This window comes from Talpa europaea (genome assembly GCF_964194135.1).
Source record: "Talpa europaea genome assembly, chromosome: 4".
NCBI lineage: Eukaryota > Metazoa > Chordata > Mammalia > Eulipotyphla > Talpidae > Talpa > Talpa europaea.
This window is the reverse complement of record NC_140070.1, coordinates 127,809,027-127,836,171: the sequence shown is the minus strand read 5'-3', so window position 1 is coordinate 127,836,171 and position 27,145 is coordinate 127,809,027. Positions and strand designations below refer to the sequence as shown.

Below are 27,145 nucleotides of genomic sequence, written 5' to 3'. Positions count from 1 at the left end.
ATGGTGAGAGAATTCACAAGAGCCAGAGCGGGGAACAGAACAGGCAGACTGACAAAATACACTGCTGAGGGGAGCAGCGGGCATGGCAGGAGAGGTCTGTCACGCCGTGTGGGAACCTTGCCTGTGGCCGGGGATCGAACTGGCGCTGCAGAGGCCTCAGGCAGCTTTGCAGCCCAGCACACAACCGCTGCACCATACATTCTGATTTATTGATTAGTAATAATGGCCTAGTAAAAATTAGTGAATCTGATAAAGTAGTCCACACATATTTCAGTAATCCAGTATTCATTCATTAAACAAATATTTCTTCCGACCTACTCTGAAGATTTCCTTAGAGACTCAAAGTACTATTGCAATAGCATGAAAATCCTTACTTCATAAAGCCAAGAATCTAGGAAGGAAGACGTATCTTTAAAAAGCAACAAGATAACAAAAATGCTCACAAGTAAATATCTAAATAAAATGTGATTCAGGCTACAAAAGAAAATAAAATAGAAAAAACTAAAATTAATATATGCTGAGAGTTTATTTCAAACTTCAATAAAGAGTAATAGAAAAACCTAAACTTAAAGATGTTTGTGGTACCTTTTTTGATGCTTAAGCAATGGTAAGTTAGTACAGGTAGTAATAAAATATGTTCTTATTTATTTTAGTTTGTAAGTTTATAAAGATGATCAGGGAAATTTCAGTACAGAATAGAGGGAAGAAAACGGTTAATGATGAATTTTAAAGTTTTTCCAGGTTATATTTTGTTCAGGACTTTTGAATTAAGTAAGGAGTCTTTGCTCTATCACCTTGAATGCAGAAATTAATAAAAGTGCAATGAGAGCTTAAATTGACTATCCATTCAAATTCATCATAGGCAATTTGGGATAAGATATGAAACAAAACATACTATTGGTTAATAATGTTGTTAACTATGTGATTAAACCATCATACTTAAATGCTTAAGTCCACTAAAGAGAGTTTCCCATGATTCTTTACATTTAGGAAATGACTGACTACCCATCCATCAGGAATGGTGGGCAATGCTAAACTGGGCAAACTTCAAAGGACCTTTCTTAAAAATCTGAGATATAAGGGTATAACCCAAATATGACCTCCATGAAAGAAAAATTACTCCAAATTTCCACATGAAAATTTTTGTTTATTCAAAAAATATCGAGGGTCAGTTGTAAAAGTATTCTGGACAAAATAAATAACAGATAAAGTCTCCAGACTCCAGGCGTATACATCATCGTGGGGGATGCAGGCTATACCAATAAAACAGACAAATATATTGAAGAATAAATCAGGGTAAATCATAGGGAGTATGAACAAGTGTGGGCTATTTTTTTTTAAGATTTATTTATTTATTTATACAAGAACTGGGGTACAGGGCCTCCCCAGTGGCGCAGTGGTTGAGCGATGGGTTGTAAAGCTGCCTGCAGCCTCTGCACCACCGGTTCGATCCCCGGCCGCCTGGCAAGGGTCCCACATGGCGCGCAGACCTCTCCTGCCGCCCGCTGCTCCCCTCAGCAGTGTACTTCGGTCCTTTTGCCTGTTCTCCCCGCTCTGGCTCTGGTGAATTCTCTCGCCCTCCCACACCTCTGACTGTACCCAGTGCTTGTATAAATAAATAAATAAATCTTTAAAAAAATATATATCCATGGTCTCATTTTCTCAATGCCCATGCAGCATTACAGTGAAATATCTCTCATCTAATTCAATACAATCACACATCATGCCTAGTATGTAAATCTGTGTTGAACATTTAAAAACCAGGAAGGACAAAGTGGTTCATCTATATTGTTATTAAAAGTAGCTAAAATTCTATTAAGAAGTTCAGACGTGAAGCTCACATTCTACAAAATCATGGGTCTTACTTTCTGAGTTTGTAACACAGGTAACTTGCCTGGGAGGACTTTAAAAATATGTATTATATGCAGATTTCTCGATATTTTGGAAGTTATACAGAATGTTTAGGAAGTCTACAAATGTGGTATGTTCTCTCTAACAATGGTTTCAGATTAAAGTTTCTCATGGTTTTATTACTTTGTCTTTTATAAATAATTCCGACTAGGTATATGAAGGGGATCCCATAAGCGAAAATGGAGAACAAAATAAAGCTTCAAATAATGCACGTTTAGGTAAAAAAGTAAGAGCCATCTCATGGACAATGAAGAAAAAAGTTGGTAAAAAGTACATCAAAGCCCTTTCTGAGGAAAAGGTAAGGTGCTCAATTAATCACTTGCATTCCTGATAGGTTGACATTGTGTAAAATTCTTAATATTCTCATTGAGGTTTTTCTTTCTCCATATTGCAATGTGAAATAGATGCATACAAGTTCACCAAAAGCGTAACACTTTAACAGATAACTAGGAGTATAATTATTAGATAGTATGTAGATTTTTTAATACTTTGAGAAATCTCCATACTATTTTCCACAGGGGCTGAAATGATCATCATTCCCACCAACAGTGTTCAAAGGGCTCCTTCCCCCCTCCCCCCTCCCCGCATGCTCACTAACACTTGTTTCTGGTCTCACAGGTGTGAGGCATTCTCTCACTGTGGTTTTCATTTGCATTTCTGTAGTGACAAGTGATGGTTAACAATTTTTCATGTGCCTGTTGGTCATCTGTGTGTCTTCTTAGGAGAATCGCCTAGTCAGCTCTTCATCATTCTCAGTGGTGTAAAAATGAATGCTTTTTCACAAAGATCTGATACAAGCAAAGGATGTCCACTCTCATCACACTATTTAACATAATAGTCACACTATTTAACATAATAATGTAAGTGCTAGCTAGAGCTAGGTAAGATTAAAAAAATAAAAGTGTCCAAATTGGGAAAGAAGTAAAGGTATTATTATTTGCAGATAACAGGATAATACACATAGAAATTCCTAATGACTTCTCTATGAAACTAACTGAAATAATAAATCAGTTCAACAAAGTGACAGGTTATAAAACCAATACACAAAAAATCAGTTGCCCTCCTATATGCATACAGTGAAGTAGAAGAGGAAGAAATCCTGTTCACAATGGCACCAAAAAGAATTAAATACCCAGAAGTAAGCAAAACAAGGGAGGTTAAAGACCTATTCAACAACCACTGCTAAAAAAAAAAAAAAAAAAAAAAAAGGAAGACGACACGACACAAGGAAATGGAAAGATGTATTTCCTGCTCATGGTTTGGAACAATTAAAGTTAAGTTAAAATAGTCAATGTACCCATAGCAAAACACAGATTCAGTGCAATCCCTATCTAAGTGTCAGTGGTAGTCTTCAAAGAAATAGAATATTACTGAAATTTACATGGATCCACAAAAGGTCCGAATAGCCAAGCAATTCTGACTAAAAAGAGGAGTGGTAGTATCACACTCCCACACTTCAAATTCTACTATAACCAAGCAATATGGTACTGAAACAAAAACAGATATACAGGGCCTCCCTGGTGGTACAAGGGTGACGTCTCAACACTATGAAGCAATTCGCAGCCACACTAGCACCAGTTCCATCCCCAGCCAGGGAGGTGACCCACAAGGTGTAGCAGATTTCTCCTGTTTCTGCGGCTGTATTTCCAGTAGATCTGCCTATTCTGCTCCCACTCTGTCTCTGGTGAATCCTCTCACCCCCCACACCTCTGTCCTGCACCCCAGCTCTTGTATGCATAAATAAATCAATCTTTAAAAAAAAAAAACAGACACACAGACCAATGAAATAGAATTGAGAGCCCAGAAATAAACCCACACCTATATGAACAGTTAATCCACAAAAAAAGTCAAGAGTATACATTGGAAAAAGAAAAATCTCTTCAATACATAGAGAAAACTTTCACCAGCCACATGCAAAATATAGACTACTATCTCACATAATATAAAAATATTGATAATAACTCAAAATGGATTGAAAAATGGATGGACAACTTGAACCATAATATACACATAAGAAAACATAGGCGTAACATTTTATGGCATAGGTTTCAGTGATGGAGGCTGTTCCATCTATCAATAAATCAACCTTCCCCCCAAATTTAACCCCAGTAGCTAAAACTCTCACATCACCCAGTTTTATTTCCTTTATAGCATTTATTATTCTCTGAAATTATCTTGTTCATTTTGTTTACATATACCCTCCCAAACACCACTCACATACACACACACACACACACACACACACACAGCCTAACACCCTAAAAAGGATCTCAGTTCTCAAAACAGGGCCAAGTACTAAGAATTTGTTCTATAAACTTGGGCTGAATGACTGAATGAATGAATTAAAAAAAGAAAAAGAAAAGAACCAAGCTTACTGTTATTCATATATATACATACACATGTGTATGTGTGTGTATATATATTCTAAAGTTTGTCAATGCTTAGAAATGGTCAAAAATAAGGAATATTGAATTAAGTTTGATAAATAATCAGAAATTCATAGATTTTGTCCAAACTATCTAAATATGGAAAACATTTGAGATGTTTTCAAGCAGATGTAATTTGTTTTGAAATTGTCTGTCTTTTCTAATTTTATGCAAGATTTGCTTTTCACTTGACTAGGTGGCAAGCGCGGTATGAGATTTGTAAAGCTTCTTAGATAAGCTTTGCTTTAGAATTGCAAAGTGTGCATCTTTTATTCATATCTAGTGATCTGGTAGGGTGCAAATAACTGACATGAAACAACTATGCAGGGTTTAAAGTTGTAACATCAGATCTCAAAGATTAGTAGCGGTGGTAAATAGATGATAAAAGAGGACATGAAAAAATAAAAAAAACTTTAACAGATAAAGCATAGATGTCAATAAATCTAACATTTCTGATTAAATAGTCTGGATATGATATTCATCCTAATTTACAAGAATGAACTATTACCATTTCAGTTGAATTCCATAATGTGGGGTGTTTTATCTAAAGAATTATTCCAAGTACACTATAAAATGTTTTGCTAGAATTGAGCTAAAGATTAATGACTCATATTTTACACTGATGTATCCCTAAGTATTTTATTACTAAAATATGTCTAGTTTATTAAATCTATGCACACAGTGAACATCTCCATGCAAATCTGGTCTCTGCACTTAACTTTTAATATGTTTTTCTGAAGGATGAGGAAGATGGAGAGAATGCCCTCCCATATCGGAACAGTGACCCCATGATTGGAACCCACGCAGAGAAGATGTCCCTCACAGCCAGTGACTCCATGGATAGTCTCTACAGTGGGCAGAGCTCATCAAGTAAGGCCGCAGAATAAGGGACAAAATCCTAGACTGGAGGTCCAGGTTAATTAAAAACAAAAGATTTGTTGCTCTGGGTCTTCTTTAGCAAATTTGCAACTCCATGAAAGAAATAATGAAAATGTAGGATGTGTTGAAACCACAGTGTGGCTATTGTTTAAAATGATACATACTATATTTGAAAGGATTATGTATTATTTTGAAACTTTTACCTGTGCTCCGCAGAGCTCTTGGGGATATGCCTGAGAAAGATTATGCAGAGTGATTAGATCTTCATTCCTAAAATAAAACTGTATGGTGAGGAGAACCAGCATTATCAGAGTTACAATTTTTTAAATGATTTGAAGTTTCCAGACAGACATAATCCTAATCTCCGTTTCTTATTCTCTCCCTTCCTCTCTCACTCCCTCCCTCCTTTCTCTTCCCCTCTTTTTTTCCTTCACTCTCCTGCCCTTTCTTACTTTTCCCTTCCTTCCCTTTTTTCCCTAGAGTGTTCTGAAGAGAGCAAGGCACTTGCATCAATTCTGGCATTTACTTTTAGGTCTCCATCTGTTATAGTAATTAACGAGTGAAGTAGTAAAGTAGCATGCAAGTAGGAATATAGTAGGTGACTATTAGGTAACAAAAAGGAACCAACATAGAATGAGGATTTTCTAAAAACATTTATATTTTTCTACAAAGGAAGCCCCTCAGGATTTAGTCTCATAGCCTATCCTGCCACAGTAGTTAGAAGAAACTACTGATAGTTCACTGTCAGTGTTCCTTATAACTTCTGTATTTATACTTAGCTATCCCTCTAGTTTTTTTTCAGGACTTTTAAATGTTTGTTGTTGTCGTTGTTTTGCAAAGTTTACTTTCCATTTCTTATTAAATCAACTTCTTTGGTTACTTGAAGATAGAGTACAAAGACCAGATGTTTCAAATATCCTGAATTTAATTCCTATTTTCCTATTGGCTATGGAACAGTTATTTTTGTGGGAAAAAAAAATCTAATGCAGAAACATGTGAAGGATATATTTTTACATGTGTGAAATTTGGATTTCATTAGTATTCATTTCTGCTGGAAGTTTTAAAATTCTAAATCATGATGCTGAATGTGAGAAGGATTGTATTAACTAGAACATACCATTAAAAGCCAGGGCCTCAGGTGGTCATGGAAGGGAGAATAAGAGAAGATGATAGGCCATTTAGCTATTATTAGATACAACTTAATTTCTGTGATTAGAAGAAACACCTTTCTTTTATAGCAGTTCATATACAATATGGAGTATCTCTAAAGATCTTTACTTAATTTCCATAATTATTTGAATGAATGGTAGAGAAGCCAGTGCTGTTCCCTCAGCAAACAGAACACTGTAAGCCCATGATGAAAGAGAAAGTGAAATGACAAGGAGAGCAGTGGGGAGCGTTACCTCCACTGGGAACGATTCTTGTCCCCAGACAGCAACAAAAATGGAATCTCTTTCCTCTTTTTCCCTAGAGATTTGAAATCAGAAAAGTGAGGACCATAGAACAAAGACTTGGCACAATTTAAAAAGCCTAGTTTAGAAGAGTTTTGAACTAGTTGGGAGTTCAGACGCTGGAATTCACTTCCTCCTTTCCATATACATTCACAACAAGCAAAAGTGCTACCTTTTATGCACAGATGTGTTACCTCAAAGTGGCTTTTGGTACACAATAGAAGGCTTGGAGAGCATTTTTGCTACATTGTGATAAGATGAAAGGACTCTTGTAGTCTCAGCTTTGACTATTGTGATCAATAGATACAATAATCAAACAGTTGCTATGGGTTTCTGTCATTGTCTACATGTACACAATTACCCAGCTTGTGCAGTGTGTGTGTGTTGGGGGGAAACGGGGCATTGCTAAGTTTATACTGTCTGCCTCTTTGGCAGGTGTCCAATGCTCAGTGCACTGCACTACAGGATCAGATAAAGGAGACCTGAGTCTGAGTTTGTGGCTAAGGAAAGAGTGGTCAGATTGGCAAGAGAAAGGTCAGAAATAACTCAGAGGATGAGGCTCAGGGTTTGACTGGTAGACAGAAACAGGATCAGTCACTTGAAAGCCCCTCAGGAGGCTGGCATCCGATGTGTCAACATTTCCGCTGCTTAGTTGTGTCCAGACAATGGTTCAGAATGTTAGGAACCTTTGATGAAAACTGTTAACCTCTACTTTGCTCTCATCAGGTGGAATAACAAGCTGTTCAGATGGTACAAGTAACAGGGACAGCTTTCGACTCGATGAAGATAGCCCCTATACCGGACCATTCTGTGGCCGGGCCAGAGTGCACACTGATTTCACCCCAAGCCCCTATGATACTGACTCCCTCAAGATCAAGGTGCGTCACATCATATCTGCATTTTGTGTGGTTTATCAATGCTATATATATGATCTTTTTCAGTAAGTATAAGCAGTGGGAACTGGGAACTGAGTATGTTCTTCCCAATAATAGGTCTGGGGACTGGATTATAGAATGAGGTCGTAGAGGGGATCAGTCTGTTGAGACAACTAGCAGAAACTGCTGCAAGATAAGTAATTCGTCTGTCTGCCTGTTCTGTTCCCCGCTCTATCTCTGGTGAATCCTTCACCCTCTCGCGCATCTGGCCTGTACGCATCTGGCCTGTACCCTGGTTCTTGTATGAATAAAAATAAATCTTAAAAAAAAAGGTAATACAGAGGAGACTGATACATAAAACATCTACATTTATCTGAAAATCAAAAGCCTCACGGATCTCTGGAGGTGATGAGGTATGCATGATACTTGGAGTAAAAATAACGAAGCCGAAGAGGAGGGGAGATGAAGATAGTAAGCAAGAGCCAAGCAGAGCAAAGGATTTGGGAACCAGACTTGTCCTGACAACTTCAGTACTTAAGATAGTTGCCATAAGTTACCAACCAGACATCTTTCTGCAGTAATGTTCCCTCCTGAAATCCCTCTTCTGTATTAATTTTCCATGCCACAACACAAATTGCTACAAAATTAGGGGCTTCCAAGTACGCCAATGTATAATTATCTTACAGTTCAACCAGGTTTCGACTGAAGGTCTCACTAGGTTAAAATCAAGGTGTCATTCAGGCCTATGAGGTCCTCCAAGGCTAAGGGTCCTTTATCAATTTCACTGGCTGTTGGTAGAATTTAGTGCCTGGTGGCTGAAGTCCTATTTTCTTGCTGGATATAAACAGGTGGCCGTTCACTGATGCTTGAGATCCAGTTTGTTCCTTCAAGGCTTCCAAGACAAAAGTTCACTCATGCTTCAATTCTTTATTTTTGATAGCTCCTATGTGACCAAGTCAGAAACACCCAGATAGTCTCCCTTTTATTACAGCAACAACTAATTGGGGACATTAATTATATCTGCATGGTCCCTTCTGTCATACAACATAAGATAATCACAAGTGTGAAATCTATCATTTTTCATATTCTTGCTTACACCTAAGGTGAGAACCTGGTTAGAATAGTACAAATAAAACCAGGGAAAAAAAGAATAGTACAAATAAAAGATTTAGTGCTAAATATTTTATAGATAGTATATTATTCCTGTTGGTACCATAAAGAGCTATAGCTAAAAGGGCATAAATTATCATTTTTCTATAATGTCAACAGCAACCAGTGTTAATAAAAATTATTATGTCATAAAGTACTGATATTATTTAATATTCAAGGTACTCAAGTCTTCCATTTATCCCTTCAAATCAGAGTAGGCTCAGCTGGAGGTTGAGGAAAACATTCTTCCTCACAGCCAGCTCCTTACTCATTTCTATGAAATAATCTGGTCTAAGTTCAAGTCTTTGGGGAAGAATGCTTGAAGACAATTAACTGTTATGGGAAGAGGGAAGTATAAAAAAACAACACATCTTTACTTTCCTACCCATACTGCCATGCCCAGGCACTATCACTGGAGCTGCCTCAGGAAATGTTTTTGGAACTCTTCAGGACACAGTAAGAATCCCACCGTTACCACTAAGGATTAAATACTATTGTTCCTATCAAGGGTCTTATGCAAAATGAAAGTGGATCTTGCAAAATGACCAGTGGGTTTTCTTGGATTATATACTTTTATAATTAAAGGATAGTCGAAAGGATGCCACAGATTGCTACCATATTTTAAAATTTCCCTTTGAGTGTCTGGGGATTTTCTAAGTCTGTTTTGTTGATTACATCTAGCCTAAGTTTTGATTCCCTGTAGTTAAAGGAAGTAAGAACTAGATAAACAACTCACTGGCTAAGACAAGCTGATCACAAATAATACGATCTTTTAGTCATATAGAATTCTATTATTAGAGATACAATTTGTGTTTCCCATGGAAAAATATATATTCACAAAGCAGCAGATAAAATTATTTTTAGTATGAGATTAATGCTTTGTTTGTTTGCATGTAGATCCCTAAAAACAGTAAAAATACTAGAATCTGTAATGTCCTCTTTGGAGTATAAAGCTGTAAGTAGCAATGGAGTAACTATGACTCTTAAACATACCATAATTGCACAGAAATCAATTTTCTTTACAAAAGAAATACCCCTGTAGGATTTTCCCCTCTTTCCACAAGTGGAAACTTTTAGCTAACAATTCTCAGGTATGAATTAAGAAAAAAACAACTGGTTTGTCCATCATACTGGTTTCAATCATAGTTCAATCCAGACTTTGTTGTGGACCTCAACTTAAGTTTTATATCCTCTAGAATAAAAATTAAGTATCATAATTTATACTTAGTGCAAACATATCTATGTTACATATTTAATGTGTATATTTTACTATTTTAGATGGATGCAGTAGTTTAAATGGGTTTGTTTTATACTATAGGTGGATTTGCAGATGAACTGGAGCAGGGATAAAGGCACAAAATTCTCTTTCTTTACCTTCCTCATTTTGATACCCCTCCAGAAGTGATGGCTTGAGCTTTGCTACATATATATTGGTCTGACAAAATGAATGAAAAGGATATTATAGAGTTAGAGTAATATTATAGATTTAGAGTAATAATGACACCTCACATATGTATGTTAAGACACAAATGTGATTTGTAAATTACAATGTATCCCACAAGGACAAGCTGACGAGTTAATTATGATCCCAAAAACATAAACATGTCATCAAATGCATGTAGGAACTTTTCTTCAAGCAAATTATTAACTATTACTATCAAATACTTCCTTGAACTCTTAAATTTCCTCTTAGATTGATTTCTGTTATTTCTGAACCCCTTTAGTATAATCCCATCATTCTAATGGTATAATCCCATTTTTCTAATTTTCTGATTCCATTTTCTTTACCAGTTGTTACAGCATCAGTTTTCTCAGAAATCTGATTTATCTATTTCTTTGTCCTTAGAAAGGAGACATCATAGACATTATATGCAAAACACCAATGGGCATGTGGACTGGAATGTTGAACAATAAGGTGGGAAACTTCAAATTTATATATGTGGATGTCATCTCAGAAGAGGAAGCAGCCCCCAAGAAAATAAAGACAAAAGGAAGGAATGAAAAGGAAAAACCCAAGACTCTGCAGGAGTTCCTGGAGAGGATTCACCTTCAGGTTAGCAAGACTGTGGCCTGTTTGATTTTGGTGGCCTGCATATGGAATAGTTGAGGAAAGTAGAGCAGTGTTTAGATAATGTTGTTTAAAAAACACACAACTTGGGCCTCCCTGGTGGCACAAGAAGTTAAGATGCAACCTATGAAGCAGTCTGCAGCAACTGTAGCACAAGTTCTATCCCCAGCCAGGGAGCTACCCACATGGTGCAGGAGACCTCTCCTGTCTCACCCGCTGCTCCCCTCAGCAGTGTATTTTGAGTCAGTCTGCCTGTTCTGTTCCCCACTCTGTCTCTGGTGAATCCTCTCACCCCCCTTCCACACCTCTGGCCTGTACCCCAGTTCTTGTATGCATAAATAAATAAATCTTTAAAAACACACACACAACTTACATAGAAGGAAAATCTTTTTTCCAAGAACAGCTCTTATTTCTCCTTTATTTCTTTCATTATGCAAGAATAAGTCATGATATAACATCTCTTGGACTAAGCTCTAATGGTAGTTAAATGGTGCAGTAGAGATTAATGTTGAGAAAGTGCAGTGACAAATGAAAAATACATAGGAGACTAAAGGGCCCAGAGAAAACATGTAAATGAGAATAATAAAGAGAGTGTGAATAATAAAGGTAAAGAGTAAAAGATAGAGAATCAAAAGGAAAAATTGTATTTTCTACAGAGGAAGTCAAGAGAAGATAACTAAATATAACAGTTTAAAAGTAATTTGTTAGAAAACACTAATCATTAAGCCCCCATAATGTTGTGTTAAGGAAACCATGTTGCCTATATTTATAATACAGTTATTTTCTTGTTATATTAGTGAAACTTTTTATGAAATATCTACCTTATTATATGGAATATACATTCTATATACTCACCATCACTCAATTTACTGTTTGGAATCTATTTCTAAAATTAACAGCCACAGCAGCGCTTTGATAGTTTTCAATAATTCATCAAGGCAAAAGACAATTAAACCTTCCTTAATTGTTTTTCCTGAATGATGCAGTTATATTCTTGTCTGGAGACACACTATCAAGGCCCTCCCATTTTACTTTTGGTGCCCCGCAAATGGGGTAGTCCTTGGAGGAAGTGTAAGTTTGAATACTGCCTTTGTTACTTGTTTGCTACCTGTGAGAAAATCAGGAATTAAGGAAGTGAAATAACTTACTCAAGAATGCTTAGTTAAATGTTGACACGAAGATGGGAACTTTGGTTTTCTATGTTTTAATTCAGTACTCCTTCTAGGATATATATTTTTTTTAAATAAATGCTATTCTCTCTTTTTTTAAAGGTCTGGAATAATTCTTCCTGCTTACTTAAAACTTTTATACTTTCTCTTATTCAACACGTTAAATATTTAAAATAAGTATATTGAAATTATAATTAAGTAAAATGGAAATCTTTTAGAAAGTCGAAATCATTCAACTTCATTTTGCGTTTTTATTCTGCTAGAACAAAGGTTACATAAAAATATATAGACAAAGTCTGAAGCCTATGAATTTTAAATTAATATATATTAAAGGAAATGATAGACAAAATATCATGTTGATAAAAGGAAACAATTCTTTCAGTGCTTTTATACTTAACAAAAGCTTTTAATTAAACAGGAAGTCCAGAATTCCTTAGGTTAATTATATAATGCTTTTCAACCAAAATGCTATCTACTTTTTTGGTTAGAGTTGTCTTTTTCAAATTAATCTCTTACCTACCCCAAGAAGTAAATGAGGGTAGATGCTTTGCAATCAAGCAAACAAGATGATTCAAAAATATTACTCTAATTATACTACTAGAGACATTTTATTGATACATTGAAGGACATGCTAGTTTTGTCAATTTAGCTATCTGAGAAGTGAAAATGTGCCAAAAAGGATGAATAATCAAGTTATTAAATTGATCCCTAATTTACCATTGTATAACTTAAAGTAATTATTTCTTTCTTACATTTGTCCTTCCAGAAGGTCAGAATTCTACAACACATCCTTTTAAATAAGTCCTAAAGTTCACATGTGAAAAACTAGTAGCAGTAAACTAAAGTGAAGTAAAGCACTGTGGGCACTTTTGGTTTTCATATGCTTTACCACTTTCTTTAAATCTAAAGAAAGCTAAAAATAAATTATTTGAATCTAGTAACTTATATTATACATATTTTTTCTCCTCCACAGGAATATACTTCAACACTTTTGCTAAATGGTTATGAGAGCCTAGAAGATTTAAAAGATATAAAAGAGAGTCATCTCATTGAATTAAACATTAAAAACCCAGAAGACAGGATGAGGTTACTATCAGCTGCTGAAAATCTCCTTGATGAAGAAAGTAAGTAGTGTGTGTACATACTCTTCCTGACTAATAATCACAGATTCGTGTAAACAGTAAAGTTATTAAAAACAAAGCCTCAGTTTTACTTACTGAGACTCATAATAAATTATTACTTCCTTTGGAAACAACAACTAGCTATAGATTTGACCTTTTTTCCTTACTGTACTCAGAAAATGAAAGGACTTTTCTGGTAACTCATTTAGATTCTACAGAGCTATTAATTTACACACAAGTGGATGCCTGCAATCCCAAAGACTGAGGGAGTTAGAGACAAATATTTAGTGACAGCATGAGTCATTAGTGAGAAATGTCATATGCGACTTCTGTAGAATAACACAGAGCATGGCTCTGAGCTAATGAGCCTTTGCACCACACAGAAAATTTATTTCATTACCATATAGGCACATCTTGTACGTGTTTATAGTATTCTCTCAAAATGTTATAATAGCTTGCAAAAATATTCAACATTCACTTTCATTATCTGAGATAGTTCTCTGTCTTTGTAAGTATGAACTGCAGATGGAGTAATACACGCAGATTCACTTATGGCAGGATACTGGCTATGCCAACTGGGTTTGTAAAGATAGAATCGTTTTTGTTTTTACAATTGCCCAATATGAACACTCATCTTACTAAATCTGGTCAGGCTTCCAAAAACCTAGGTTCAGGGCATGCAAAACTCTGCAAGGAGTATTTTATGTGGTTAGGATAAAAAGGGAGGAATATCTAATTTTAAAAATGGGAAAGAACTTAGATGATCTAATCCAACCGTCTTTTTCAAAAGTAATATTAATCACTAACACATTTTTTAAACATGCTCTCAGAATAAAACTTTGATCCAAGGTCTTTACATTTATTATCTTCTTTAGTGCTCTCCACAAATCTGAGTTAGGTGGTACTGTCCCCACTTTAATAATGACAAAATGAGACAATAACTTGTCCAAGCTCATGTATCTCGGAAATTGGTGAGCGAGGGCCAGTGTTCGTGATGCTAACACTACACGTAACAGCCCAGATGGAGAGAAAAGACACTGATGGTATTTAGGAGGAAGGTCTCCTGACTGTTCCTTCATGGACTTCCTTATATGCAATCCCACAAAATGGACAGAGTTACAAAGCACATGTTTATCATACACTGTCCTTTTATGCAGTAGGAATTAATTTACTTTTATAAAAGTTGCACCTCACTTTATTCTTACTTACTGTCTTGATTTTGCATAGATCTTCATTCTTTTCAAAGAACTGTCATGTGCATAACTAAACTGGTACCTGCATAGCTAAGTTCATTTAGGCCAAGTGTTTATATGCATTCTTTGAAACTGCAGAGATTAAGAGATGTAAAAAAAGGGAGAGAGCAATACAGAGGCAGACAAAGTTCAAACTAGCCAATTTACTTAACTGTACCAGCCAAAACAAAACTGATCAGTATACACAAATGCAGAAATTTCTTTCATTTTAATGAGACAATTTCTTTCACAGCTTAACATTTCAAAACAGGGCTACTCACTAGCAATCTTGGGCTAAGTATTAGATTCTATAAATTTCTTGTAACTTATAATGTTCAGTATCATAGTCAATACTCTCCAAAATAATTTAACACTAAAGTAGGTAGAAGAAGAGTGAGATTGATTTTTTCTGAATACTTGCAATTTACTGTTCTGTACAATACCATTATGTACGTATTTTGCCCATTTTACAGATGAAGACATATTTCAGAGAAGAATTTCAAACAAGTCAAACTGTTAGATAAGTCACAAAACTGGGTTCTAAATCAAAGACAGTCTGTTACAAAAGTTTCTTCCACACATGAAAACTGATAAATATAAAAAGAGCAATTTGAAAATCGAAGTTTTTCTACTGCTTTATCAGTTTCCTTAAAAGTGTCAGTTCAGTTTTCCATTGCAGAAGGTGGAAGCTAATATTTAAGTGAGAACAAAAATCTTGTAATATCATGACTCCCTGCATTGCAACAGGGTATGTGAATAGAAGGAAATCTCAGTAAATAGGTTTTCAGTTATAAAGCAGAGCTCAGCATGGACAGAGGAAAGATCTGTCCATCACCTAAGGTGTCGACCACTTAAGATAGCCACTTAATTTCTTTTCACCTCCCTCATCATCCATCACTTATGTTAACACAACAGCGATTCACAAACAATATCATATTAGAGTTAGATGCGATTTTAAAAATCATCTGAACAAATTCTTCCAGTCTTCCTTTGCAAGTTGGGGAACCTAAAACTAGAATAGCTAAGTGACTTTCTAAAGGTCACATATCTAGAACTCAGTCTCCAAAATCTGTTAGAAGCACATTCTACTGTACCCCGGCTTCTGTAAACAAAATACTATCTCCAAAGTATGATGTGGCTTCCAATGTTTGATATAAAAAGTAAAGTGTAAATCCCCAATTATTTCCCTTCATGAAACTTCAGAAAACAATACTTGAAGGTCACTAGAAGTTGATCATCTAATAATAGCTGGTAAAATGTACAAACATACACACACCAAGCCAAATTATGGAAGATGAAAAATGGAAAAAATACAGATTCAACCAGTGTTTGTTATCAACACACAACCCAGAGATTTTTCTTATTTTAATCTTACAGTCTAAAGTAGTATTAGAATATACATGTCAAAAAGATGCATATTGCATGTTAGGCTTTTCTGACTGAAAGCTATTTATCTTATATGAAACTGCTTTGCTCAAGAAATAAAGAAGAATGACTTCTATTTGTTGATAAGATGGTGAGTTCTGATGATTCGGCACCATGCTGCTGCATGCTTATATTTATCTATTCTCTACTCTGTGAATCATATCTTCTACAACCCATGCTAAAGATTAAATGCACAACCTTCATGTACCCTGAATGATAAAGACCTGGAATATCTGGTTATAGAAAACTGAGACATTATTAAAAACAAATAGATGTTACGTTTTAGGTTAAAAATAGTTAGCGCTGTGTGTGTGTGTGTGGTCAATGAAAATTGACCAGGATTTTAGGTATGCATTTTATTTTAATAAACTTTGATGCATCTTTTTGACATGTATATTTTAATATCAGTTTGGAGAATGTAAATAATTTAGAACTGCATTGTTTCTTTGGTTAGGAATTTGGAAGTCTGGCTTTGCTAGTAATTCAAAATGGGCACCCGTCTGGAGGACAAGAATTAAAACTGAAATAACGGCCAAAAGACTCGAAGCCCCAAATTAGCCTTTAATAATTCTAGAGGGAGCAAGAAGATGGGGAATGAAACAGAAACAAAAACAGAAATCTATGAATTAGGGCAAACAATTTTGCTTTTTCTCTTAGGCTAAGATAGATAGAATTGTACCACTCTAACCCTGAAAACATAACTGGATTAAACTTTCTAGGTCACTGCTTGAAAAGAGGTAAAGACACCTCTCCGACAAAATGACAGAAGGGATGGCAAGTGGCATTAGAGCTGACCACAGGATTACCTCTGGAGGAGGAGGGTGACTTTGGGGACCTGCAATCCCAGCAAGACCACTACAGAGATAATCTGAATTTGTCCCTGTGTTGCAATAGAACTCAGTAGAATTAGGTCATTGGCTCCCTCAACTGGGAATCTAGATGAGGTTAGAAGGAAAGAAAAATTGGAGTGAGACTTGGCTCTTGAAGGAGCAAAACTGCAAAATCTGTTTATTTTGTGCACATTAGAATTTCTTTATTTATCATCTGAATTTAAAACTGGTTTGTTACTTCAAGTAAGTATACCCAGCAATAAGAAAGAGACTAGAAAAACGTGTGTGCGTGTGTGTGTGTGTGTGTGTGTACATGCGCCATAAATACAACCTTGAAGACCCCTTTACCTTGCTGAGAAATGCCTCTTAAGAGTTAACTCCTGTTTATATTAAATATTTTGTCTTTATCCGCACTTATAACATTTTCCCCACATTTAGAATTGCATCTTAAAATTGCACCCATTAGAATGTATACTATTGCCCTTGGAGAAAATGGAAATACCTTATTTTCCCAGTAACACAGGGATAATTAAATTTTAAATTTAAAAAAAATTAGTAACTGAATAAGCAAACTGTGCTAGAATCTGCATATAATATTTTTAAGTACCTGCCACCTTTGGTTGCAGTGCTCAAAGAGAAGGAAGTGGGAAAGAGAACTGTGTGCCAGGCTGTCTGCACCAGCTGTGGTCACAGCAACCCTCATTGCTCAACTATCCCCAGTTGTGCCTTCCTGCCTGCCTACCTGCCCAAAACGATGCAGGGCAAATGGCAAGGCCCAGCCAGGAGTCTGGAACACGAGCTGCCAGCAGGCGAGATTTGTAGTTATGCCAAGCAGCAGTCCAGCAGTTGGCCTGACAGCGTGCCAGAGTTGCCTGGTGCCCTCACCCCTAACATGCATTCCTGGTGTTTCCAATCCACTTGCCATATGATTTGAATTGAGATTCAAGAAATGTGCAGCTCTTAAGAAAAGATAACCTAACCATCCACATATATAGAACAGAGACAGCACAGACATTTTACTTTTATGTATTTATAAATACATTAAAATATGTATTTCTAATCATAGCTATTTTATGCAATTTAATTTTTGCAATTTAATTTTTTCAGATTTTTTGTTTTACACTAAAATTTCATTTTTTAAATGTCATAGATAATTCCAACAAAAAATAAAATGAAATAGATTTTACTCTTCTACTAGAGAACATTTCCTAGAGAAGAGAGTTCAGAGATTTTCATCTCAGTCACTGAAGAAACCTGTACTGCTGTACATGGAGGGCACACTGTACTTGTTCTACATGGTGCTACTGTCAATATTACCCTGGCCAAGAAAAAATTGTGTCCTCTTTTACCACATGCCTTCCCAAAACTCCTAGTTCTACTCTTTGTTTTGAATGGACAATTAACCAATGCTTATATAGTGAATAAATGTTGAATGAGGGAGGAAACAGATTTGCAAATAGTTAGCAAGGCTTTTCTTTGGTTATAAAACAAAATCTCTCACAATCTCACCTAGTATATAAAAGTCTTTGCAGCAGGGAGGTAGGTGTTGGTGTGCATCATCAAGATTCATTTTATGTATATGATTACTATGTATGAAAGAATGTAAATAAGTATATTTCTAGAGGATGATAATGTAAAAACGATCAAAGTTTAAAATGTGCATAATTCTGTATCTAGAAATCCCATTTCTATTGCAATATAAATGTATTAACTTCAATATCCAAATGCATAAAAATACTAGCTATACTATTAGTGGTTTTAGTTAAATGAAAACTAGTTTTAACTAAAATTAGTTAAAATTAATATAAGGTGAATTTTCATCAATAATTAAGTTCTTAAATAAATAAGGGTATATACATACAACAAAATAGCATGAAGGGGTTAAGAGGATGAAATGTACATTGACATGAAAATATGTCCAAAACATATTAAATCATAAACGCAAACTATAGATCAATAAAATTCAAGACAATACCATTTTTGTCAAATAATAATAAATTAGGCTACTTTTTCACCATATCAAGTAAACAGAATTAATTTAAACTATAAGGAATGTGAAATTGATTTCCCAAGTTTCCTAATTAAGCTATACATAATGCTAGTGCTTTTAGTCTCATTTGATCATTATCAAAATAGTCAGTCCAGTATGAAAACAACTCAATTTAAGGTAAATATTTCCTGGGACCAAAGCTTCCCATGGGGCGGGGCATGTTGTTGGCTAAAAGAGCAGTGATTGGTCTATGTATTCCTCTTCCAATCAGTCTGTGTAATCGTGTTGTACAGATTGGTACAACATGACTCTGATCTTGAGTGAGTGTGTGTGCCCTGCCCAGAGCAGCTAGAATGGTGAAACTGAAGGGTCCTGTGGGTGTGAATGAAAACATTTACTACCCAGCTCACATCTCATTAGAAGGTAAACTGTAATGCTAGGAGGCAAACAGAAATACGGGAACAGAGGGAGAGTCATTTCAATTCTCTATCATATGACTTCATGAACACAATAGTAACTGGCTGGTTTGCTGTGAAGGGATTTCTGTTTTTCATTTGTTGCTGTTTTTCCAAAATGAGTTAGTATTCAAATGAAATAAATTCCAAATATTCACCATAATTAGAAAAGTACATTGTTCGGTTAGTTTAAGTCTGTACTTAAAATGAAATCACATATAACTAAGAGCTGTTGTATATAGTCCACTAAATGTTCTTCCTTGGCAGAGTTCTGCCTCTGGACAAATAAATATAGCCATAACTATCTGGAGGCTTCCTGGGCTTGAGGATGGAGTAATTCAATTGGGGCCACAATGTGAGGTTTAGGTTTTGAGCCATTCCAAGATGCATATCCCTAGTATGCATGGCCCCAGGTTAAAGAGCACCAGGGGGATAATTCAAAGAACTGAGAAGTATCTTCATTTGAATTTCAACAAAATTCCTCATTTGATCTTCTTTAGTACATATTTCCCTTAATTAATCTAAATATCGCAGTCTTTTTAAAAATTATTGAGCACTTTGATTCACGGCATTTTCCTAAAACTCCTAGGCTGCGTACATTTTTAGCACTTGGTCCAAAGAAACAGAGGTTTCATACTTAAGGTAAAGAAGGGAGTAAAGTCAAATCTGGACCATTTGAGATAATAAACATGAGAAAATCAGCAAAAACAAGTAGTTTATATTTTTATTATATCCTTAACTTTCTAATATGTGAATATAGACCAGATTTCACTCCTTAGAGGTTGAAAACTTTTCCCCAGAATTAGGATCTAGTTGGACTTCCTTAAACCATGTTTCACTTTTAGTGTAATTGAGATTGCTTGTAGTTAATTAATTAAATGTCACAGTTCCAATGTAATTATTTTATGAATAATTACATCAGTTGTCTTGTGTTTTAATCATCATGCCACTTTTTTCTTCATGGATGACTACCTTACAACTTTGAACCATGGGTTTTATACGATTTGTAAAAAATAATTTTGGTCAGAAATAAAATATTTTAATATTTAAATTAGTTCTTCATGATACACAAGTTGCTAAATTTTTTTCTTAACGAATTTTTTTTTCATTATATAGAGTACAAAATTGTTTAAGGCTGCATTCCGGGCCTCCTATTATACATGCTGTTAGCTGGCATGAATGACAGACCCTTTTACAAATTATTTAATGATCTTCCAATAGACTCATAAATTTGAAAATCTATAGTCTTCATGGCTTTATTGAAAAAATGTAACATTTAAACTTTTTGTTAAAATATAAAATAGTGTAGATGATTCGAGAAGTATGGAGAAAATTGATCTATAATTTTAGCATTTTCATTGGTGAATTATATGCATATGTGTATGATTTCACATAATTTTAATAACAGAATATATAAATTGTATGTACTGAATTTTTAACTTAATACATTATCAGAAGCATTTTTGTATAAAAAAGATATCCACAAATATTTATGCTAAGTCTGTACTTTTGGAGGCAAACCAGTTTTTGCTCCAATGTGTGACTTGCCTATTTAGCTCAGGTGATTGGACTGTGGGGCAAAAACTGATGAAGGTTATAGTTTCAATTTCAAGGTAGGCCAGTTAGTTTTACTCTGTTTCATGGCCCCATGAAGGGACTAAATGACTTACAAAGAAAATGTGGATACATAGTGTGAATCCATCCCCTCTGCTTGAAAACCCCACCATAGCACCAGACCTAGATTTGTGCCAATCCCTAAATCATCAGTATTAGGATAAAGGGGAAAAAAAGAAGAGGTAAATCTTGACCCTCCAAGTACAAAAACTGATGCTCTATAGCTCTTATTTCTAGAATATAACATAATAATCTGCCTTTTCTTTTTATAGTTACAGTTGAGGGGCTCCAGCTGATCACCTGCCTGAAATTATTGCAAACCTGGTGGGAAGCATTTGAGGAGGCATAGTCACGCTTTCATTTCACTAGGAAATCATTTAGCAAATGACTGCTGTTCCGTAAATTACTGTGCTGCATCACTTTCATACTGAGAAACTATTTCCTTTTTCCATAAAAATTGCAAATGAAAAATTTCTACAATAAATAACCTGTATTTAAAATAAACCAATTCCTAGAATTTAGAGAATGTGATATGGCACTCTTCAGGAGGAAATAAAAACAGATACAATTTTACACTAATGTTTTAAATTTCTTTGTTAAAGTCAGTTTTTCATTTATTGCTTATTTACTTTGTTATCCTTTGAGGTGGATATTTAGAGGCCTTTAATGAAATAACAAGTGAAGTGCTTATTTTTTTGAAAGGAAAAGAGCTAATTTTGGAATTTAGAGTTATTTAAGCCTAAGTTTTATATCTCTAAGAGAATCCCACAGTTATTAACCAACCTAAATAGAACACAGTCCTAAGAACAAATCTTTTTTATTATGCAAAGTCCTGTTTAGGATAGTGTCTGAAGGGAAGTAACTCAGTACTTTTATCTTTATGATGAAGTGATAGGCCCAAATATAATTTGGGGAAATATGGCTTTATCCCCACAAGCATTCTGACTAAAGAAGTCATACTCTAACTGTGGTGATCTCTGCTGATGTGGCAGGAAACATACAAAAGAAACAATTGTATGATGGAACATGGAAATGGCTCCTTTCATTTCAGTGGCAATAAAACAGAAAAACAGGCAAGAAAGAAAGCTATTCCTCTGAGACTGAAGTCCATTTAGAGCTACCTTTTCATAAAAGATGGACTTAGAAACAAAACAAATGATATTCGCAAAGACTAATGAATAGTGTATAGATTACCTCAAATCTAAACATTGTTGTGACTAATAAACACAAAATGCTATATGGTAGCAAAATTTTAAAATAATATTCATTATAAGTAAATATTATATTTAAAGCTTCTGAGACACTAGATTTAAAATATCTGATACCTGCTCCACGGCTAAATAAAGTTGTGGCAAACATGGAAAAGATTCAGGAGAATGGTAAAAATATAGTTTCATTGTTGCAAATAAAACGTTGATGAAAAGGATAAAAGAACTTTAGGATCGTGTTGAAGATGAGTAGACTAAAATGATTTTGTATCATTTTTTTCTGGCCTTTCTCAACCTGTGTTTCTCATCTAGCCCAAAGAATACAGAAAATAATTTAAATGACTATTTTCTCAATTCCTCCATCGATGGTATATAATCAGTACAATTCTAGATAGATGGAAGAGAAGTTAGTTCATTATATACAAGGACACCTTAGGACACCAGGGATCAATTCTCTCTTGTAACAGAGGTTGATAACAACTGGATACATAGTAGACTAAAAACCTGTTGGCAACATATCTGTAGCCTAGAAAATGCATTTGAAAATCAGGGTATGTATATAGAAGATACAGAATAGATTTCCAAAGGAAATATTACTTAGTATTACAATAGTCTACTGAAGAAACCACACAATTTTCTTCTTTCCAGGATTTTGAAGTTGACATTTACTCTTCTCTTATTGGAATAAAGTATAGTTTCTGAGGCAGAGGTCTTCTCCACCCCTGAAATACATATGTTTGGGTTTTTCCAATGTGAGGCTATTCAAATATCCAAAATGGGGAAGTCCAGAGGTTAGAAGGGGGAAAAGCGAGACATGTTGTTCAAGATGAGAGATGGTTGCCTAAGATCCATCTCTTCTGAGGAACCTATCTCATAATACAGAGAAACACCCAGCTACTAACGTCAGAGAAGATAAAGAAAACTTCATGTTAACAAAGACAATGCAAAAGCTAAGGGATTAATAAAAATATACAAACTTTATATGGCTTCTTAGGTTCTTTAGAAATATGTTTTGTTACCTCTGCAATATTATTTTTTTCCTAAAAGATTTTTTTTAATCTAAAATACTGCTTAATGACAGAATTACCAATATGAACCAATCTGTTATTCAGAACTCAGACTGAGGTGAAGATAAACTAAATGTTCAGTAGAAAGGTCAGTGTTTTACTATCTAAAAGCGACTTGATTTCTGTGTCCATTTTTCTGTTATATGCAAACAGGAAAATTCTGGATACTTCAAGTTTTGTTAGTTAAATTCCAAGTAATTGAACTCCTGTTACATTGTTCCCTATAGTGATATTTTATTCATTAATCCACATTATCATTATTCTACAATTGTTCACAAACATCTCTATTGATTTGATTTGTACTTTAAACTACAAATGACTTTTTCTAATGTTACTTTAAAGAGTATTTGGACAAGGCATCAGTCACACTGTGGATACAATCTGCTTTCTCTGGCAACTTATCATTAATGTAAAATGAGAGTCCATATTGATTTTCACTTATATAAGCAGTTCACAGGAATTCCATGAACCTGCAAGTGAACAAAAAAGGGTAAACTCTGCTTTTAAGAGAACAGCGACTTGGATATTTGAGTGCAAAGATCTCTTTTGTAATAAATATATTATTTATTTATGAAAGTTCTAATTGTAATGAAGTCAAAATTGGAACAGTTAAAATAGATGAATGAGTGCATGAATAAAATTGTTCTTGGCTCTTCTTAATTGATGTCCTCTTTTCCATTTACAGCTATTCAAGAGCAAGAAAATGAATCTGGGTCCCTTTCCTTAAGTCCAGACATCTCCTTAAATAAGTCCCAGTTAGATGACTGTCCAAGAGACTCTGGTTGTTATATCTCATTAGAAAATTCAGATAATGGCAAAGAAGATCTGGAGTCAGAAAATCTGCCAGATATGGTACAGAAGATTACTATCACAGAGACAAGTGAATGAATACACATTCTCAACTCTACATCCACAGAAACATTTTATTCTAACTCATCTTGAACTTGGAGAGAAAAGTATTTGCAGAAACAATCTAAAGTTAAAATCTTTTCATCTAAATAATTGTACATACAATTTCATAATTGTTAACATTGCCAATTGTAAATATGTATATTTATTTTTAAAAGTCATATATGTTAATATTTCACTTGCCTATGTTAAAAAGTGTAGGTATTACATATGCATAAAATAAGCTTATTTTACTGTATTCTGTAAGTGAAAAATGAAAAATTCTGTGGAAAAAAATCTTTTTTTTCATACCTGCCAGCTTTGAATTTGTATATTTTACTGAATGAACAGTAATAGAGCATGTGTCTATTTAATTAATTGTCAAGGCAACATTTACATTCATTTTTATGCTTACTGGGAAAGTGTGTTAATATTGTAGTAATTTTATACTGATTCAAAGTGAAGTGCTAATTTTTTTGTGGACTTCTTTACTGTTATCTGGTATAAAAGTATAGATGACAATATATTGTCCATTCTGATTTAGTAAAACTAATTTGTACAGATGTTTCCTCTTTAAGCATGTAAATATTTTTTTAATTTTGAAATACCTTAATCCAAATAATAAAAATAATCATGTACATTTGGTATTTTCCAGGTTGATGTTTCCTAGGGTATTTTCACATTAGACCTTTAGATAAAATATCTCCTACCAGACATGGTTTCATAGTTAGATGTCACTTTTATATTTGTGTGTTTGTGTGTATTCGTGTGCGTGTATTCATATATGTAGTCAGTTGATATATACAATATGTCTCTCTATATAAATGATTCTCAAATCAATCACCTCTATCTCTTTATCTCAGATGTGTATTATTCAATTTCTGAATACCTCCATGTACTTGTCAGTTCAGGCTGCCATAACCACATGCCACAGTCTGGGTGTCTTAAACTACAGAATCTTTTCCCACAATTCTGGAGAATAGAAGTCCAGATCAAGTTGTTAGAATGGCTAGATTCTAGAAAGAGGTCTTTTCTTGATTTGCCACCTTCTAATTTCATCTCTTCACTTGGGAGAGATAAGTTCTCTAAGTGTTACAGAACTAAGTGTTTGTTAAGTCCCATCATGACCTCATCTGTATCTCCAAAGGTCACATCTTCATACATTGGAGGTTAGAGTTTCAACATACATACTGGAGGGGGGTGGCCACAATTCATTCCATAGCACTCTAGGAAGCTTCAACGTGTTATACCCAAATGCTTGAATTTGATTTTTCACTACAAATTTGTCTTTTCTTTTTTATTCCCAACCTAGCTCTTGCTTTAATAACAACATTCAGCCAGTCATCCAAATCAGATGATAATTTTTTCTATAAAATCAGATTTTGTATGAGATATCCTCCCAATGCAGATTCAATAATAATCAAGCCCTATGGCTCCTACCTCTAGAAACACTCTCATATTCAAGGTTTTCAATCCATTCCCATGGTTGCTCTCTTATTTTGGACCCTCATGATTTCATGTATGAAATGTGCAATAGCTTTCCAACTACCTCTGTTCTACAAGTACTCTACCTTAGTCTGATCCACCTACTAGACAGCCTCCAGAAAGATTTTTCTAACATACATATAAATCAAATCATGTACTTTCCAGCTAGAAATTTTTTGGATGTCTCCTCATTGTCTTTATATACTTTAGTATAAAGTATAGTATATAATTTCTTCTATCCTTCCCATGTGCTTTACCTACCCTGTGAGTTATATATTTCCTTTCCCACCTCTCATTCTATATGAAACCAGACCAGAGAATTGTAGTCATAACAATCCCTGAATTACTACTACCTTTGTGTCTTTTCTTAAGCTCTTTATTTTCCTGGAGTGACCCCTGATATTTTCTACATCTAGAAGCCTCCCTCTGTTTTTGTCTTAAAACTAGTCACAAAAGTCACTCTGTGAAAACTTCGCTGACTTCCTTGGGTGTTTTCCTCTTTGTGTTCCCAAAGCAACTCGTATCAGTTGGTTAGAGCATTTATGCATTTATCATATTACATAGTATGAAGATTAACTCCATTTAACTGAAATAAAAATTATCTGACCATGTGACAACATACTTTAGTTTGTTAATATAGGATATCCTTGGAATCAGAAGAATCATGTATCTCAGAACAGTTCTACAATCTTCCTACACAGAAAGACTCAGCTAAATCCAATAGAGAGGCTAATGTAGATTGTCTGATCCAAGAGATCGGATAATCTGGCAAATCTTGGCAGCATACATATTCCAAGTCTATTCATTATTGAGCGAATAAATAAATGAAGGAGACTGGGATTCCCACTAGGTATCAATCTAGAAACACAAAGCCAGTGTGATCATCTGGTCAGACCCCTAACCACTATCATTCTTTACTCTCCCAGTCACAGCAACAGAAGAGCTAAATTCCTCAACTATCTCACAACCTTGAAAGAACTATTTCTTTCTATTCCTCTTTATTCAGTTTTTCACAGTGTCGGGTAAATGAAGATTGGTCAGGCTTCTGCCCTGCTGGCCTCTGTGGCTATCACTTGCTATCACCTCTGTGGCTATCACCTCTGTGGCCATCACCTGCTATCACCTTTGTGGCTGTCACCCTGATTGTGTTAATGCAGGAGGCGCTTGGGAGGGTGCCTGACTGTGGACACCTGGAGTATGGTTTGGGCATGCGTAAGTGGGCACACCTGAGCCTAGAGGATGAGGCTATAAGGGCAGCAGAAAGCCGCGGCAGAGAACGGCTATGAGAGGATGAGCTACGGCAACAAGAGGAAGAGGCCACAAGAAAACAGCCAGCAAAAAAAAGCCCAGAGAAAAAAGCATATAGAGACTTGCAAGGGAGCCCAAGTTGCTGTCTCCCTGCTGGCTTGTTTCCCCTCAGTACTATTTAAAAACCTTTGGGAATGATGCCAAGAGCACCAAGGTTCTCTTTTAAGCTGGCTAAACTGACAGTGAACCTATCCAGCCTTGGATGGTCACAGAACACATGGTCAAGGGAAAACCTTAAGAAGGTGAGGCTAGCTCTGCAAAGATCAGTACAAAAGGCAAAAGCAGCATAATGTGATAGGTAGTTTTGCCACACATGTGTCTTTTTCAGTGCTTTGCTCTGTGATGGGGCCATCCTTCCAGCAACTCGACCCTTATAGCGTCTCCACTTTTCTCCCTCCTTTCCTCTCTACAGGAGTCCAATCTTTCTTGCTACTTCAATCTCTTGGGGCCTCTGCAGAACATCTGCTCAAAAGCATTTCCCTAAATCCTTGATTGGACACCAGATCTTCATTTTGAAGGAACTGCAGTTGTGGCTGAGCATACTTCACAGGTAATTTTCCCTATTTTACAATCAAGTAGTTCCCTTAGATGCTT

General features: G+C 35.2%; 1 protein-coding gene across 1 annotated transcript in view; it reads left to right on the top strand.

Annotated features, from left to right (window-relative positions):
• Positions 1-23,758, top strand: part of SAMSN1 (SAM domain, SH3 domain and nuclear localization signals 1) — a gene marked incomplete at both ends in the record, with an annotated part of 125,865 nt that extends 102,107 nt beyond the window's left edge. The window contains 6 exon segments of the mRNA XM_084232726.1: positions 2,063-2,209; positions 5,078-5,207; positions 7,394-7,545; positions 10,538-10,744; positions 12,902-13,052; positions 23,556-23,758. Coding sequence (XP_084088852.1) covers positions 2,063-2,209; positions 5,078-5,207; positions 7,394-7,545; positions 10,538-10,744; positions 12,902-13,052; positions 23,556-23,758 — 990 coding nt within the window.
• Positions 23,759-27,145: the final 3,387 nt, after the last annotated feature.